Below are 15,249 nucleotides of genomic sequence, written 5' to 3' on the forward strand. Positions count from 1 at the left end.
CAAGGAGCAGTTGCAAAACCAGTTCCCCTCCACCAGTTTATGTTGTTGTTGTTGTTTAGTCGTTTAGTCGTGTCCGACTCTTTGTGACCCCCTGGACCAGAGCTCGCCAGGCACTCCTGTCTTCCACTGCCTCCCGCAGTTTGGTCAAACTCATGCTGGTAGCTTCGAAGACACTATCCAGCCATCTCGTCCTCTGTCGTCCCCTTCTCCTTGTGCCCTCCATCTTTCCCAACATCAGGGTCTTTTCCAGGGAGTCTTCTCTTCTCATGAGGTGGCCAAAGTATTGGAGCCTCAGCCTCACGATCTGTCCTTCCAGTGAGCACTCAGGGCTGATTTCCTTAAGAATGGATAGGTTTGATCTTCTTGCAGTCCATGGGACTCTCAAGAGTCTCCTCCAGCACCATAATTCAAAAGCATCAATTCTTCGACGATCAGCCTTCTTTATGGTCCAGCTCTCACTTCCATATATCACTACTGGGAAAACCATGGCTTTAACTATACGGACCTTTGTTGGCAAGGTGATGTCTCTACTACTTCCCCCAATTGCTTGCATGCACGCAGCTGGAGACTATGCCTGCAATTTCCTCTGCTCCTCTCCTTTCAATCCCCTCCTGGTTCTGGGGGACAGTGACGCAGGAGAGGGTGTGGAAGTTCCCAGCCCCCCGCTTCTTTCTCCTCCCGAAACATCCCGTGCTCCAACTCCCAACACTTCCCCTTCCTCCGACTCTTGCCTCCTGGCTGGTGCAGATCCCCACAAACCACTGTCCCCCCTCTCCCGAGTCAGACTCCAGCCCCCACATTCCCCAGTCGTCATTGTCCTGTGGGTCCCTGACGCCCTCTGACTTTTCTGGAAGGAGCACAGAGGGCTGTGCTATCGAAACCACCCCACTGTACAATGGAGAATTTTCACATTCCTCCCTCCAGCCGCTGTTGCAAAAACGAGGGGGGAAGTATTTTGCCACCTTAAAGGCTCAATCAAGTTATTGTGGGGGTTTTTTCTGGGTGGATTCCAGTCTCACAAAAGCTTACACTGCAGTAAATGCATTACTCCTCATGGTGGTGCCGTAAGGCGTACTAGGCTTCAGTGCCTCTCTAGTCCAACATCTTGTCTGCCACAGTGGCCAACCAATGGGAAGCCCATAAATGGGATACGGGCCGCCTCCCTAGCAGGGTATAGCGTCGTCATCACTAGTAACCAAATATATTCTCTGATTTCCAGGGATGCTGGCTTCTTTCCTGAAGCCTTCCCCACCGTCGGAGCCTTGGGACGATCTCCGCTCCGTGTGGATTTTCTCGTGGTTCGTTAGGATTACTCTCTGGTTAAAGGTCTTCCCGCAATAGGAGCATTTATACGGCCTCTCCCCTGTGTGGATTCTCAGGTGTCTCTTGACGCTGGATTGTGTCGTGAAAACTTTCCCGCACAGAGGGCACTGTCTGCTTCCCGCTCCTTTGTGCAGTCTTTGTGGAGCCAGTGTTTGGCAAAGGTCGCCGGCTGGAATAGCCGTTGGGTTCATCTTCCACCCCTGCGCCGAGTCTTTGGCCCACCTCTCCGCTCCCTCTTGTGGGCTGCAGATTCCTTCTTCGTTCCAACGTCCCGATTTTGTCGGGGGAGCCCCCAAAAGTTCCCCGCCCTGCTCGTGCACCAGCCTAGCACCTCCTGGAACAGAGAGGAAATCTTTGTCAAATGGGAATCTCGGAAATAGCGAAAAGATAAAAGACAAAGATAAAGGGGGGTCCTGCTGGTAGAGGTGTCAAAAAAGGTTATTTGTATATGCCGCTACTGCGGCCCGTGTTTCGTTAGCACCAAAATGGAAAACGAGCAAAGAAGAAGAATGGCAACTTAGACTGATGGAATATGCACAGCTTGCAGACCTAACTTAGGGAATAAGAGAACAAGAAGAACATGCGTTTGGAGATCGGAAAATGTTTATTGAATATATGGGAGGAAATTACGTGCACTTGAAAACATTGGCAGCATTAAGATAAATTCAACAGTGTAAATAAGTTCTGATGGAATCTGCGCCCCACAAGAGGGAGCGGTAATAATAGAATACTGAATGGTTTAGCTGATATAAAATATGCAGGGATTTATGGTATGCAAAATGAACCATGGAAAGGGAAAAAAGGAAGTCATTGATATTTTAAGGTTATTTAAATGAATATTCTAAATTGTAAAAAAGAAATATTTATACATGAGAAGAGGTGCCATCAGTATTGGCATTCCACCGGCTCTTGAGGACATACCTGTGTAGACAAATGTTTCCTCAATCTCCTGATCCAAGTTTCCTTCTTTAACAGCTGCTTCTAGCTGCTGTACTGTTTTGATGAGGGTGTTTATTTTAATATTTTGATGGAACTGCTTTAGCACTTACAGGTCTTCCTGCTTTCTACCCTACCAGGCCTAATGAAACTCACCAGCCACTGCTCTGCGTGTCACCGGACTACAACTCCCATCATCCTTGGCCATCAGGCCATGCTAGCAGGGGCTGATGGGAGCAGGAGTCCGCCAGCATGTTCCCCATCCCTGCTGTGGCCCTTTCATCATTACAACGTCCCCCTTGCGCCAAACGCATTCTCCTGTAAGGTTCCCCCCAGATCTATGGCAAATCAGTCTCAAGGTTCCCCCTTCTCACCAATCTCCGCTGGGAAGGAGAGGCTCTCTCGGGATCCTCCTGGCGAGATCTGAAGCACGTCTTCTGAGCGAGGACCTCCTAGCTGAAAACACTTGATGGTGCTGTTCTCTTCTGGAGACAAAGGGAGACGATACTGAACGTAAGAAAAGCCTGCTGGATCAGGCCAATGGCCCATCTAGCTCAGCATCCTGCTCCCACAGTGGCCAACCAGAAGCCTGTGGAAAACCCACAAGCAGGATTCGACCACAAGAGCCATCTCCCCTCCTCTGGTTTCCAGGAACTGGTGCTCAGAAGTGCCTCCAGCCGTGGAGGCAGACCAGTCGTTGTGGCTAGTAGCAACTGATTGACAGTCCTGAACTTGTCTCATCCTCTTTCACAGCTATCTAGGTTGGTCATCACTGACTCTGGTGGGAGAGAGTTCCATAGTCTAACTAGACACTTCAAAAAAATGTTTGCTGGGAGGTCAACCACTGGGCTTCACCAGCAGAAGTCTCACTTGAGAAGGAGGAGAAACAGGTGGAGGTTTGGGGAAAGCACTCTATAATGATTATGTTGTCAACGTTTACCCCCTGAAAAACACAAGAAATTTGCAGCCGAGAACTGGTGCCTGCTTTCGCCATCGCTTTCCCCTCCTCCTGCCCCATCTCTTTTCCTTTTGTGTCGTGACTTTTGGATTCCTAAACCTGACGGGCAGGGACCATGTTAATATCGGTCACCGTAAGCTCCTCTAGGAACTTGCTTCCGGTAATAATACAGTGGTTAAGAAATTAATTCGTTCTGAAGGTTCGTTCTTAACCTGAAACTGTTCTTAACCTGAGGTACCACTTTAGCTAATGGGGCCTCCCACTGCCGCCGTGCTTCCACCACACGATTTCTATTCTCATCCTGAAGCAAAGTTCTTAACCTGATGTACTATTTCTGAGTTAGTGGAGTCTGTAACCTGAAGTATCTGTAACCCGAGGTACCACTGTACATCGAACAAATCGTACTGGACCAACCGCGTTTTCCTGTCCAAGATGCCAGGCTTTCTGTGAGTGGAAGAAGCCCTAGGCAAAACCAAGGACTGAGGAAGTCTTACCCAGTTGGCTGGCGTCTCGGTCCATGAGGGAGCCAACTGCTCCACCATCAAGTTCCTGCTTGGGCCTCCTCAACTCCTTGGCACCAGACAGAGCCTGTTCTTCTGCTGGAAGTGGGGCGACCACTTCTGCCACAGCCTGGAAAAACAGCAAGGATGGAGCCTTTTAGGAAATAAGGAGAAAAGGCATGCTGTGGTTTTTTAGGGGTGGGGGAGTTTTTCCTATTCACATCTCACCAATTTCAAATTTCTTCCTGAAGAGTGGCATGTGGTTGAGGACCTGTGGCAGGAGCCTGGGAAATGTCCTCTGATTTTACATTAAGAGGCTGTCTCTGGTGTCAGGACTGGTTGTTGTCCTCTTCAGATCACCACACAAATGCTTCTTGTTCTTTTATAAAACTTTTTATTGCGTATTAACAAAACCTTCTCATAAACGCTTCTTAAATATTCTTCCTCAGAGTCACTTCTTTCAGATACCTTCTGAGCTCTGCTTCTCCATGACCAGCCACTCTCAAAATGGCGAAGGCGCCCTTCCCTTCGCTTTCCCGCTCTTTTTTCTAACCTCCTGGCTAGAGCTGGCTTGTATCTCCCCTCCTCCCAATCTGAGCTAGAACTGAACCCTTGCCTTTCCTGGGAACAGCCAGTCCCTCCCTGTTGTTCCTGTTGCTCCCTTCTCTTCAATTCACTGCTCTCCTCCCCCCCTTGGGGAATGCTTTCTCCCTCTGGGAAACTGGAATCTTCTAACTCTAACTCTTCCCTGACAGCACCCCCTCCCCTAAGCCCCCCTTCCTCCTCCTCGCTCTCCTCTGTTTCTGAAGGACCGAACCCTATGAACTCCTCTTGCTCGCTATCTGTCTCTTCAAAAATTTCTTGAAGATGCCAGTTATGGGGTTTTGGCTTGTGGGGATATTTTCTATGAAATTCTCTCTGCAATTCCGGAACGTTAATTTTTTCTGTTGGTTCCCATGAGTTCTCAGACTCATCTAACCCTTTCCATGCAACCAAATACTGTAATTTCCTCCTACTTATTCTCGAGTCTAATATCTCTTCCACTTCAGCCTCCTCTTCCCCCATCATGGTGGGGAAAGGAGGTGGTTCCCTTGAAATTTGATACTTATGCGCTGGTACAAACACTGACAATAAAGATCTATGAAATACAGGGTGTATTCTCATATTTTCAGGTAAATGAAGCTTGAAAGCAACTGGGTTAATTTGAGCCTTTACTTGGAAAGGTCCCAATCTCCTTGGTTCTAGCTTTTTACACCTCCCTCGTACTGGTAGTCCCTTGGTAGACAGCCATACCCAGCTCCCTACTTGGATTTCTTCCCCAACTCGCCGGTGCTTGTCTGCAGCTTTCTTGTAAGCCTCTTTAGCTTCTTCCAAATCCTCTTTCAATATCTCATGAATGCACCTCAACTCCTCTATCATTTGTTCTGCTGCTGGTACTGCTAACTGCTCCTCTTGACCTGGGAATGCCCTTGGGTGCAAGCCATAGTTTGCCACAAATGGGGCTCTGCCCGTAGACACATGCAGTGCATTATTATACGCAAACTCTGCTAGACTCAACTTCTCTAACCACCCGCTTTGCTGATAACCAGCATAACACCTCAGATATTGTTGTAGTGTTGCATTCGTTCTTTCAGCTTCCCCATTGGTTTGCGGGTGTCTCGCCGACGTGAGGCTTAGCTCCACATCTAGTAACTGCATTAACCTTCTCCAAAATTGTGATGTAAATTGGGCCCCTCTATCTGAAATGATTTGTGATGGCATACCATGCAACCTAAAAATATTATCTAAAAACATCTTTGCAGTTTCCTGCGCGGTCAGAATTTTGGCACATGGTATGAAATGCGCCATCTTGGTTAGCATGTCAACCACCACAAAGATCACTGTTTGCCTATGTGATGATGGTAGATCCGTTATAAAATCCATAGACACCACATCCCAAGGCCTTCCCGGCGTGGGCATAGGTTGCAACAACCCTGCGGGAGCTGCTCTAGGTGCCTTAGCTCGTTGACATACTTCACAACCTCTTACATATTGCGTTACCTCCTCCCTCAACTTTGGCCACCAGAACTGCCGTGTTATCTGATACAGGGTTTTTTCTCTACCAAAATGTCCTGCAGTCGGGTTATCATGATGTTGCCTCAACACTTTACCTCTTAATTCACCTGCAGGTACATACAGCATCCCTCTCCTGTACAACAATCCACCTTTTTCCTTGAAACCTTCCTCTTCCCCTCTACCTTTTCTCAGTTCCTCCATTTTCTTTTGTGCAAACTCATCTGTTACTGTCAACTGCTGGAATTCCCTGCCATCCACTACTACGGCTGCACACCCCCACTGATCCGATCTCAGCATTTCTCACAACTTGGGAGGTGCTTCCCCTTCCATATACTCAGGTTTGCGCGATAGCGCGTCTGCACGAACATTTTGATGCCCAGATATGTACTCAATCCTAAAATTAAACCCAGCAAAAAACTCCGCCCACCTAATTTGCCTTTGGTTTAGCTGTCTAGCAGTTCTCCAATACTCTAAATTCTTATGATCTGTTTGTACCACCACCTGATGTGACACCCCTTCCAAAAAATGTCTCCACACTTTAAAGGCAGCATGCACAGCTAAAAGTTCCTTATCAAATATGGTGTAGTTTTGTTCTGATTGATTTAATTTTCTAGAGTAGAATGCACAGGGTCTCCAGTCCCCTTCCTTGTCCTGTTGCAGCAGAATGGCCCCAATAGCCCTATCAGAGGCATCAGTTTCTACCTTCATACGTTTACTTGGATCTAGGTGCATAAGATATTTTTCTGAAGCAAACACCGCCTTTAATTTATCAAAGGCCTTCTGTGCTTCCTCAGACCATCTGAATGGGCCCTTCCCTCTTAGACAATCAGTCAGTGGTGTTGTGATTTTGGAGTAATTACCTATGAATTTACGATAGAAATTAGCAAATCCTAAAAACCTCTGTAGATCTTTCTTAGTTTTAGGTGCCTCCCATTCCACCACTGCCTGAACTTTACTGGGGTCCATGTGCACCCCTTTGTGGGAAATGCAATATCCCAGGAACTCCACCTTTTGTGTGTGGAACTTACACTTCTCTAACTTCACATATAACCTGTTGGTCCTCAATCTCTCTAACACCTGCGTGACATGTTTTACGTGTTCCTCCATACTTTCACTATATATTAAGAGGTCATCTAAATAAGAGACACAGAACTGATCCAGTATACCTGCTAAGACGTGATTGATGAAGGTTTGAAATACCCCTGAGCCATTTTGTAAGCCAAAAGGCATTACCAAGAATTCAAATGCACCATACTTAGTACAAAAACTGGTTTTCCACTCATCCCCTTCTCTGACCCTTATCAGATTATATGCTCCTCGTAGATCAAGCTTGGTAAAGACTTTGGCTGACCTTACTCTTTCTAAGAGGTCATCTATACGTGGCAGTGGGCACACGCGAGGCTTCATTTGGCTGTTAAGGATTCTGAAGTCACATACTAATCTCGGTGCCCCTTCCTCCCCTTTCTTTTTGACAAAAAAGACAGGAGCACCCCCCCGAGGCCGTGGACTCTCTAATAAAACCTCTCTGCAAATTCTTTTGCAGGAACTCCCTCAGTGCTGCAGATTCTACTTCCGACATGACATATATCTTGTTTGGTGGCAACTGTGCCCCAGGGACCAGATCTATCTTGCAATCATAGGGCCTATGTGGCGGAAGTTTATCCGCTTCTTTTTCACAAAAAACATCCCGATAAGCAATATATTGTGACGGAATCTCACTTTCATTCCCCATCAACTTCCCTTCCACCTCTGTTCCCATTACTTCCACTGAGATTTTTCCCTTTTCCCCCAAACAATGTGTCATACAATAGATTGAACCAAAAACCAAAGACCTTTGATGCCAGGTAATCACCGGATTGTGACGATTGAGCCAACTCATGCCCAGCACCATTGGGTGCCCAGCTAGTTTGGTCACATGAAATGCCCTGGTCTCTGAGTGATGACCCATATCCATTCTCATTGGTGGAGTCTCGTAAGTCACTTCTCCTGACAGTAGCGGTCTGCCGTCGATTGTTTTCACTCGCAGTGGGAAATTCAAAGGTAACAAAGCGATTTTGTGTTCCTGTACCAATTTCTGATCTATGAAATCTGCTGACGCTCCTGAGTCTAACAGCGCCTCTACCTGGACCCTATGTCCATTGGGTAGTTGTAGTTGCACCTTCACCGTTAGTCCTGGGATAGGTGGTTCCGCGTGAGAGCCTTCTATTGCTTCTCCACCCGGCTGCAAGCTCCCATTTCCAGCCGGGGACATTCGTTTCCCTGATGCAGTTCCTTCGGGCAATTTTCTTCTCTCATGTCTGCTCCAGATAGAGACTCCCATCCTTTACGATTGCGACATTGTCGTGCTAGATGCCCTGGTTTTCCACAGATGAAGCAACGTCTTGTGTCTCTTCCTGCATTTCCTCTTACTATGGAAGTGGTAGTCACTGGGAGGGGTCTGGCTGCTCCTAATTCCATGGACTTTGGCCACTCTCGTCCTGTCATGTTGCCCGCTCTGCTCTCTGTACTTTCAATAATCTTGTTTTCCCGCCACCGTGCTCGCCATTGTTCCTTCTTTTCACTAGCCCTCCGTTCCACGCGTAGGCTCAATTGCAGGCATGTTCGGACCAGAGAGTCCAAGGAACTAGGTTCTGGCATTTGGGCCAATTGGTCTAAAATCTCATTATTCAGTCCTTCCCTAAAAAGGGCTGCAACTGCTGGGGAATTCAGATCCCATTTTAATTTCTGCACCAGCAAACTAAAGTTGGACCAATAAACTCCCACAGTGTCCTTTCCTTGTCTCATTCTCAACAGCTGCCTAGCTGTGGTTGTTTCATGTGCTGGGTCTAAGAAAATCGTGTCTAGATACTGCAGAAAAATTTGTAGATTTCCTAGGGCGGCATCCCTCCTAGATATTAGGGGTATAACACAGTCCTTAGCCCTCCCTTCCAATAAATTAATCACATAAGCAACCTTCTCTTGCTCAGATTGAAATTCTTTATCCTTTATCTCTATTATGTAAGAAATTTCTGTCTTGAAAGCCATGTATTCAGAGCTTTCTCCCTTGAAGCTACGCGGACGTACAGTAAATGTTTTACTCACTCTATCTCCCTGCGTCGCTTGCAACATGGCTCTATGTTCTCCCAATGCTGCTGATAGTACGTCGACTTGACTTTTCAACTGTAAGTTCTGTTGCCATAAGTCCTGTAATGTTAGCTGGAGCGCTGGGGTTTCTCCTTGCCCAACTGGCGCCACAGCTCCCTCCATTTTGGCTTCTTCTTTACTTACAGTGAAGAGGCGCAGAGCAGAAGGTATTCTGTCAGGACTGGTCGTTGTCCTCTTCAGATCACCACACAAATGCTTCTTGTTCTTTTATAAAACTTTTTATTGCGTATTAACAAAACCTTCTTATAAACGGTTCTTAAATATTATTCCTCAGAGTCACTTCTTTCAGATACCTTCTGAGCTCTGCTTCTCCGTGACCAGCCACCCTCAAAATGGCGAAGGCGCCCTTCCCTTCGCTTTCCCGCTCTTTTTTCTAACCTCCTGGCTAGAGCTGGCTTGTATCTCCCCTCCTCCGAATCTGAGCTAGAACTTAAGCCTTGCCTTTCCTGGGAACAGCCGGTCCCTCCCTGTTGTTCCTGTTGCTCTCTTCTATTAGATTCACTGCTCTCCTCCCCCCCTTGGGGAATGCTTTCTCCCTCTGGGAAACTGGAATCTTCTAACTCTAACTCTTCCCTGACATCTGGCACGTGGCCCAGTCTCAGAAGCTGACCAAGGGCCACAGAGAGCCCGATACAGTTTGCCCCGGTACACTGCCTCTTCCTTCCCTTCGTCCGTGACTCAGAGGAAGTTGCAAAACTTAACGTCTACTCTGACAAACTTCTGGAGGGCCTCGTTGCACTTAAGGACACAAGAAGAGGCCAACCAGATCAAGCCGGCTGCCCATCGAGTCCAGCATCCTATTCTCAGTGGCCAACCAGACGCCCATGAGACATTTGTGGGCAGGATCCGAGTGCAATGGCACCTTCCCCTCCTGCGGTAGCTGTTCATAGCCTTGTTCTCCATGAAGCTGCCTGCTTTCGAACCTAGACCACAACACCCCCCTCCAGAAACCCTTTCTCCTCTTCCTTTTCCCAATTCATTTACAGTGGTACCTCAGGTTAAGAACTTAATTCGTTCTGGAGGTCCGTTCTTAACCTAAAACTGTTCTTAACCTGAGGTACCACTTTAGCTAATGGGGCCTCCCGCCACCGCCACGAGATTTCTGTTCTCACCCTGAGGTAAAGTTCTTAACCTGAGGTACTACTTCCGGGTTAGCGGAATCTATAACCTGAAGCGTTTGTAACCCGAATTGTTTGTAACCCGAGGCACCACTGTATTTTATATGGTTCATTTAAATTTTGCCCCATAAAAAATTCACATCAACAGACAGCAACGGCATGCGTGCTTTTCCTTGTGACGCAAATCACTTTTGCCGTTTCTCTGATTTTTATTTTTTTTAAATGATGAAAATGGTGGCAGAATTTAACATTCTGTCCTTTTTCTCAGTCTAACTTCCCAGGCAGCAGGAGTTTTGGAATTGCTGGGTCCCAGCTCCATTTGTGTCTACCTAGCAAACCAAATGAGACCCATTCTGCTTTATTTGACTGTGTTACAATTAATTTGGCTTGCATTTCTGTGTTTCTGATTCATCACTTGCATTATGTTATGCAAAAAATTAATAGAAACAAAATTTGTTTGTTTTTTAAAAAAGAAGAGTATCCAATAGTGAAAAGGAGTGAGTGTGTGCTCAAATACCCCTAATATTTAATAATAATAATGATAATAATTTTTATTATTTATACCCTGCCCATCTGGCTGGGTTTCCCCAACCACTCTGGGTGGCTTACAGAATAGGGCTCAAGACAGTTCAGATGGTAGAGCACAACTCTTAATCTCAGGGTCGCGGGTTCGAGAAATATTCCTGCATTGCAGGGGGTTGGACTAGATGACCCTTGTGGTCCCTTCCAACTCTACAGTTCTAATAGCAAACTCGGTTTCTGTGGGCTGATCCTCACCCAGGCAAAACAGTACTACTCAAGCACAAGAGGAAGACACCAGCAGATTCAAGGGTTTTAGCATTTTGCCTGCCCCATGTACAAACCCTCCCCTCTTAGCATCTTCTGAAATTCACACAATGGTGTGAAGGTCGTAAGAAGCAGAGTGTCTCCTCCATCATCCTGTTCTTGCAGTGGCCAACCAGATGCGCCATGCGAAGGCCACAAGCGGGAACCTGAGCATAATAGCACATACCCCCCACTGGCTCCAACATGCGCTCGGTTCCTCTCCTACCCCAAGATTGCCATGGGCCACATGCCACGCCTCACCTGCTGCTCCTGGCTCCGAGAGGCCGCTTGCTGCATCTGCAGGAACTCCTCGGCCAGGGCCACCGCCTGCGAGCAGCTTTCTGGGTCCTGTCCCCTGACCCACCTCTGCATCTCCGGCGGCAGGATGGTCAGGAACTGCTCCAGGATCAGCAGCTCCAGGATCTGCTCCTTCGAGCGCCTCTTGACCTTCAGCCACCCCTGGCAAAGTTTTTGGAGCTGGCCGTAGGCCCCTCGCGGCCCCTCGGCCTCTTGGTAGCAGAAGCGCCGGAAGCGCTGGCGCTGCTCCTCCCTGCTCATGGTGTCCCCGCGCAAGATGGCTGCCTTCACTTTCCCATAATCCTCTCTGTCTCCGGCCTCCAGGCTTCGAAAGGCCCACTCGGCTTCTCCGCTGAGGGCCGGCTGGAGGCGGGCCACCCACTCGTCCCGGGGCCACCGGCAGGCTTCGGCCACTTGCTCAAAGGAGGCCAAAAACCCCTCCGTGTCCTCCCAGGGCGTGGGCTCCACTGGTAACTGTGGGAGCCCCCAGGCTGAGGAAGGATGAGACTCGATTTTCCTCAGGAACTCCTGCCACTGGGTTTCCCAGCGCTGAAGGGTGGCCTCTCCTGGTTCTGGTTTCACCTGGTCCACTGGGATTTTGTGGAGGAAGCCCCAGATGCTTCCAGCCTGAAGCACACGTGGTGGCTTCCCGATTCCTGCTCCGGGGCAGGCCGGATCCTGACCCCCTGCTTTGTTCTTGGGGAGTTCCAGAGCAGGTGCGAGCCGGAAGCCAAATCCCGACTTGGGTCCCTGGTCGGCAGCCATGTTGTTCTCTCTCTTGCAAGGAACTAAATTCACCTAGCTCTGAGATGCAATCTCCCAAGGGCCGGTCGCAAATGATGCTGGGCCGATGGACCGCTCAGCATCCAACATCTGACTTTCTTTAGTCACAGTTTGGCCAGGCTGAGCTGCAGAGCTCAGGAGATTTCTCCCTGCGGGGAAATAAAAAGAGGGTGATTTCAGGATTGGAAGAGACTATGCACTTCCGACGAAAGAAGAATGGCAGACGAAATTAATGGACTATGCAGAATTGGACAAAATGACAGGAAGGATTTGAAACCTGCGGGACCAGAGATTTACAGAAGATTGGAAGAAGTATATGAATTATTTGAAGAGCAACTGTAATCAACAAATTACGCTAGTAGGACTACAAGAAGTTTTGTAAGGAGAAATATACAAAGTGTTACAAAGTAGAAAAAGAGATATTGGTTATGAGTTTGAAATGTAACAGGGAAGATAAGAAATGCATACTGAGAGATTAGGTTGGAAAATTTTCAGACAGGATTGATGGAAGTCAAAAATTTGAATAAGATGTAAAAGTATGTTTAATTACTGTTGAAAATGATATGTTAAAAATAAAAATAAAAATTATATGTATATATATAAAAAAGGAAGAGACTATGCACAATATGAAGCAAGTCGCCCCTGTGCCCATACAACGCTGATATGGTGCTAGAGGATTGGGGGAGGCCTGTAGCTCAACGGTCCTGCTTCAAAGGGTCCCAGGTTCAAATCCTGTCAACTCCAGGCAGATCTGGGACAGGCTCCCTGCCTGAAACAACAGAGAACTGATGCCAGTCCGTGTTGCCAATATTGAGCCAGATGTGCTCAGTAGTAGACAGCTTCCTAGGTTTTTACTAGAGAGCAGAATCCATTGAACACGGTGGGGCTTCGCTCCCAGCAAATATAGAACCATAGAATTGCGAGGGACATCTAGTTCAATCCCCTGCTATTCAGGAATCTTTTGCTCAACAAGGGACTCGAACACAGGACCCTTGAGATCAAGAGTCCCGTGCTCTACCTGCTACAGTTTGGTTGTTTGTTTACACAGCTCCTAGCTGACTTTTCCTCTGGGGTTTGCAACCTTTTTACGTCCACAGCTCCCTTGACCAACAACGGTGGCACCTCTGGTTGTGAACGGGATCTGTTCCAGAGGCCCGTTCGCAACATGAATAGAACGCAACCTGTAGTGGCACGTCTGCGCATGCGCAGGTTGTGATTTGCCGCTTCTGCGCATGCACGTGATGTCAATTTGCACATCTGTGCATGCGGCGAAACCTGGAACTTTCTGGTACTTCCGGGTTGCCGTGGTGAGCTGCCCCCACTGCCCCAAAGAGAGGTGCCTCCTCACACTGCCCCACAGAGGCCTGGGAAGCACCCCCTGGCCAGCCCCAGAGGCACCATTTGCCTGCAGAGCTTGTGCCAGGGCTGCTGCAGGAAAAAACTGTGCAAGCTTTTGGGAGGCAGAGATGCGAGAGGGCATCAGACGAGGGAGAGGAAGGAAGGAAGGAAGAGGGATGGAAGCCAGTGTCGCCCACAGCACCAGAACCATCATTCAAGGCACCCCAGCGACTGGCCCAAGGTAACTTAGGTAGCTTCGCGGCTGAGTAGGGATTCGAACTCTGGTCCTCTCCTCCAGTTCTGCCACCCTGGGATTTCAGCTTCGAGACACAGCGAAGCCCGTGTGGTGTAATGGTTAGAGTGCTGGACTAGGACCTGGGAGAGCTGGGTTCGAATCCCCACTCAGCCATGCGGCTCACTGGGTGACCTTGGGCCAGTCGCTGCATCTCAGCCTAACCTACCTCACAGGGTTGTTGTGAAGATGAAATGGGGAAGAGGAGAACCACGGAGACCACCTTGAGCTGTTTGGAAGATAAAAGGTGGTTTATAAATTATATATATATATATATATATATATATATATATATATATATATATGGGATATCCCATATTGCCCTTCAGCCATCCCACCCCCACCCCCGCCTGTTCCTGGTTCTCCTAGACGTGCAGGATCGACCCCTTCTGGACTCACTCAGATCCAAAGCCACGTGCTCCTTCCTCCCCGCAAGGAGAGATCCCCAGACCCCAAAACAACAACGTGTCTTGGGGGAGGAAAGTGAATATAAATTCCTTCTTTCTCCCGGCACAGACCCCGGAGATGCGTCTCGCTGCCCTTCCAGAGCAAAGCCAGCAGCCGATCTCCTGGCGGCCCGATCCTTTGTGGCTTTACGCGGAAGAAAACGCCCTGCAAAAACTGCTGCTCGGCGTGCGTGACTTTCTGCAGCCCGAGCGAGGCGCCTGCTCAGCTCCTCTCTTCCAAATCCCGGGTCTGCACCCTCCTCTCTCTTTCCCTTGCCTTGTGCATTGGCTTAAAAAAATAAATGAATAACAATTATCATTATTAAAATAGCCGCGGCTGCTTTAAAAGGGGACGTCCGAGGCAGGCACTTTGCAAAAGCTTCCTTGGGAATGGTAGTTCACAGCAACAAGGAACTATAATACAAGTCCCAGGATGCATTGCGGGCCTGGCAGGAAATGACATCACATCTCCCGCCCTGCTGCAAAGCTTGGAGCAAATCGAATAGGTAGGGCGGGGGGGGGGGTTGAAATAGGGGTTAGGAAGGGGGAAGAGGGCAAAAATAGAAATTCCCTTTGTTTGAAGGAGATCAGGCCCCAGGAGCTCTGTGCTGAGACAGGTTGGAGGGAGACTGGGGGCTCACCTCCGGTATATATATATATATATAATATGAGAAAATATAAATATATAGTGCTTTATTTTCTAAAAAAAAAAAGTTTAGGGGTACTCTCATTCCGTCTGAGACTGAGGAAGCACCGTGACTGGAAATGAGCCCCCCATCGGGGATAGCAATGAAACTGATGGTTCACCATGCTAGAGAAAAAACTAAATTTTTGAAATTTTTAAGTTTCTTCTCCCATTAGATTCACAAAATGTTTAGGGGTGTGAGTACCCGTGTCCCCGCAGAAAAAGCACTGAATATAATATAATTGTTATGTACTGAGTTGAATAGGATCCAAACTGCAGCAGTCTGATTGGTCCTAGAACAATAGGATCCAAAAGGCAGCAGTCTGATTGGTCCTAGAACAATAGGATTCAGAATGCAGCAGTCTGATTGGTCCTAGAACAATAGGATCCAAAAGGCAGCAGTCTGATTGGTCCTAGAACAATAGGATTCAGAATGCAGCAGTCTGATTGGTCCTAGAACAATAGGATCCAAAAGGCAGCAGAAAACCAGGAGGAGGAAAGGGCAGAGGAGTCCCAAGGGAACAGAGGGGCAGTGAGGCCCATAGAGCA

General features: G+C 48.1%; 1 protein-coding gene across 4 annotated transcripts; it reads right to left on the reverse strand.

The window, feature by feature from the left end:
- Positions 1-539: 539 nt before the first annotated feature.
- LOC128409245 (zinc finger and SCAN domain-containing protein 31-like) lies at positions 540-14,436 on the reverse strand. 4 transcript variants are annotated; one of them, XM_053379564.1, is made up of 5 exons: positions 13,969-14,435; positions 11,121-12,088; positions 3,712-3,871; positions 2,634-2,744; positions 540-1,657 (listed from the first exon to the last, which is right to left on the reverse strand). In XM_053379564.1, exons 2-5 carry the CDS (start codon positions 11,919-11,921, stop codon positions 1,164-1,166), a joined length of 1,566 nt encoding a protein of 521 aa, XP_053235539.1. In that variant the 5' UTR covers positions 11,922-12,088; positions 13,969-14,435; the 3' UTR covers positions 540-1,163. The 4 variants fall into 4 exon arrangements, with proteins under 4 accessions (XP_053235539.1, XP_053235541.1, XP_053235540.1 ...); XM_053379566.1 differs by having other exon boundaries at positions 3,712-3,847; positions 13,969-14,434; XM_053379565.1 differs by lacking the exon at positions 13,969-14,435 and adding an exon at positions 13,739-13,790.
- Between the last annotated feature and the right edge of the window lie 813 nt (positions 14,437-15,249).

The sequence above is a fragment of the Podarcis raffonei genome, chromosome 2, assembly GCF_027172205.1.
Source record: "Podarcis raffonei isolate rPodRaf1 chromosome 2, rPodRaf1.pri, whole genome shotgun sequence".
NCBI lineage: Eukaryota > Metazoa > Chordata > Lepidosauria > Squamata > Lacertidae > Podarcis > Podarcis raffonei.

Excerpts from the sequence above, each read along its gene's own strand:
- LOC128409245 (XM_053379564.1), bottom strand. The coding sequence starts at position 11,921 with ATGGCTGCCGACCAGGGACCCAAGTCGGGATTTGGCTTCCGGCTCGCA. Across the intron at positions 3,872-11,120 it reads CTCGGAGCCAGGAGCAGCAG|GCTCCATCCTTGCTGTTTTT; the intron begins GTGAGGCGTGGC and ends ATTTCCTAAAAG. Across the intron at positions 2,745-3,711 it reads CCGAGACGCCAGCCAACTGG|AAGAGAACAGCACCATCAAG; the intron begins GTAAGACTTCCT and ends CTTTGTCTCCAG.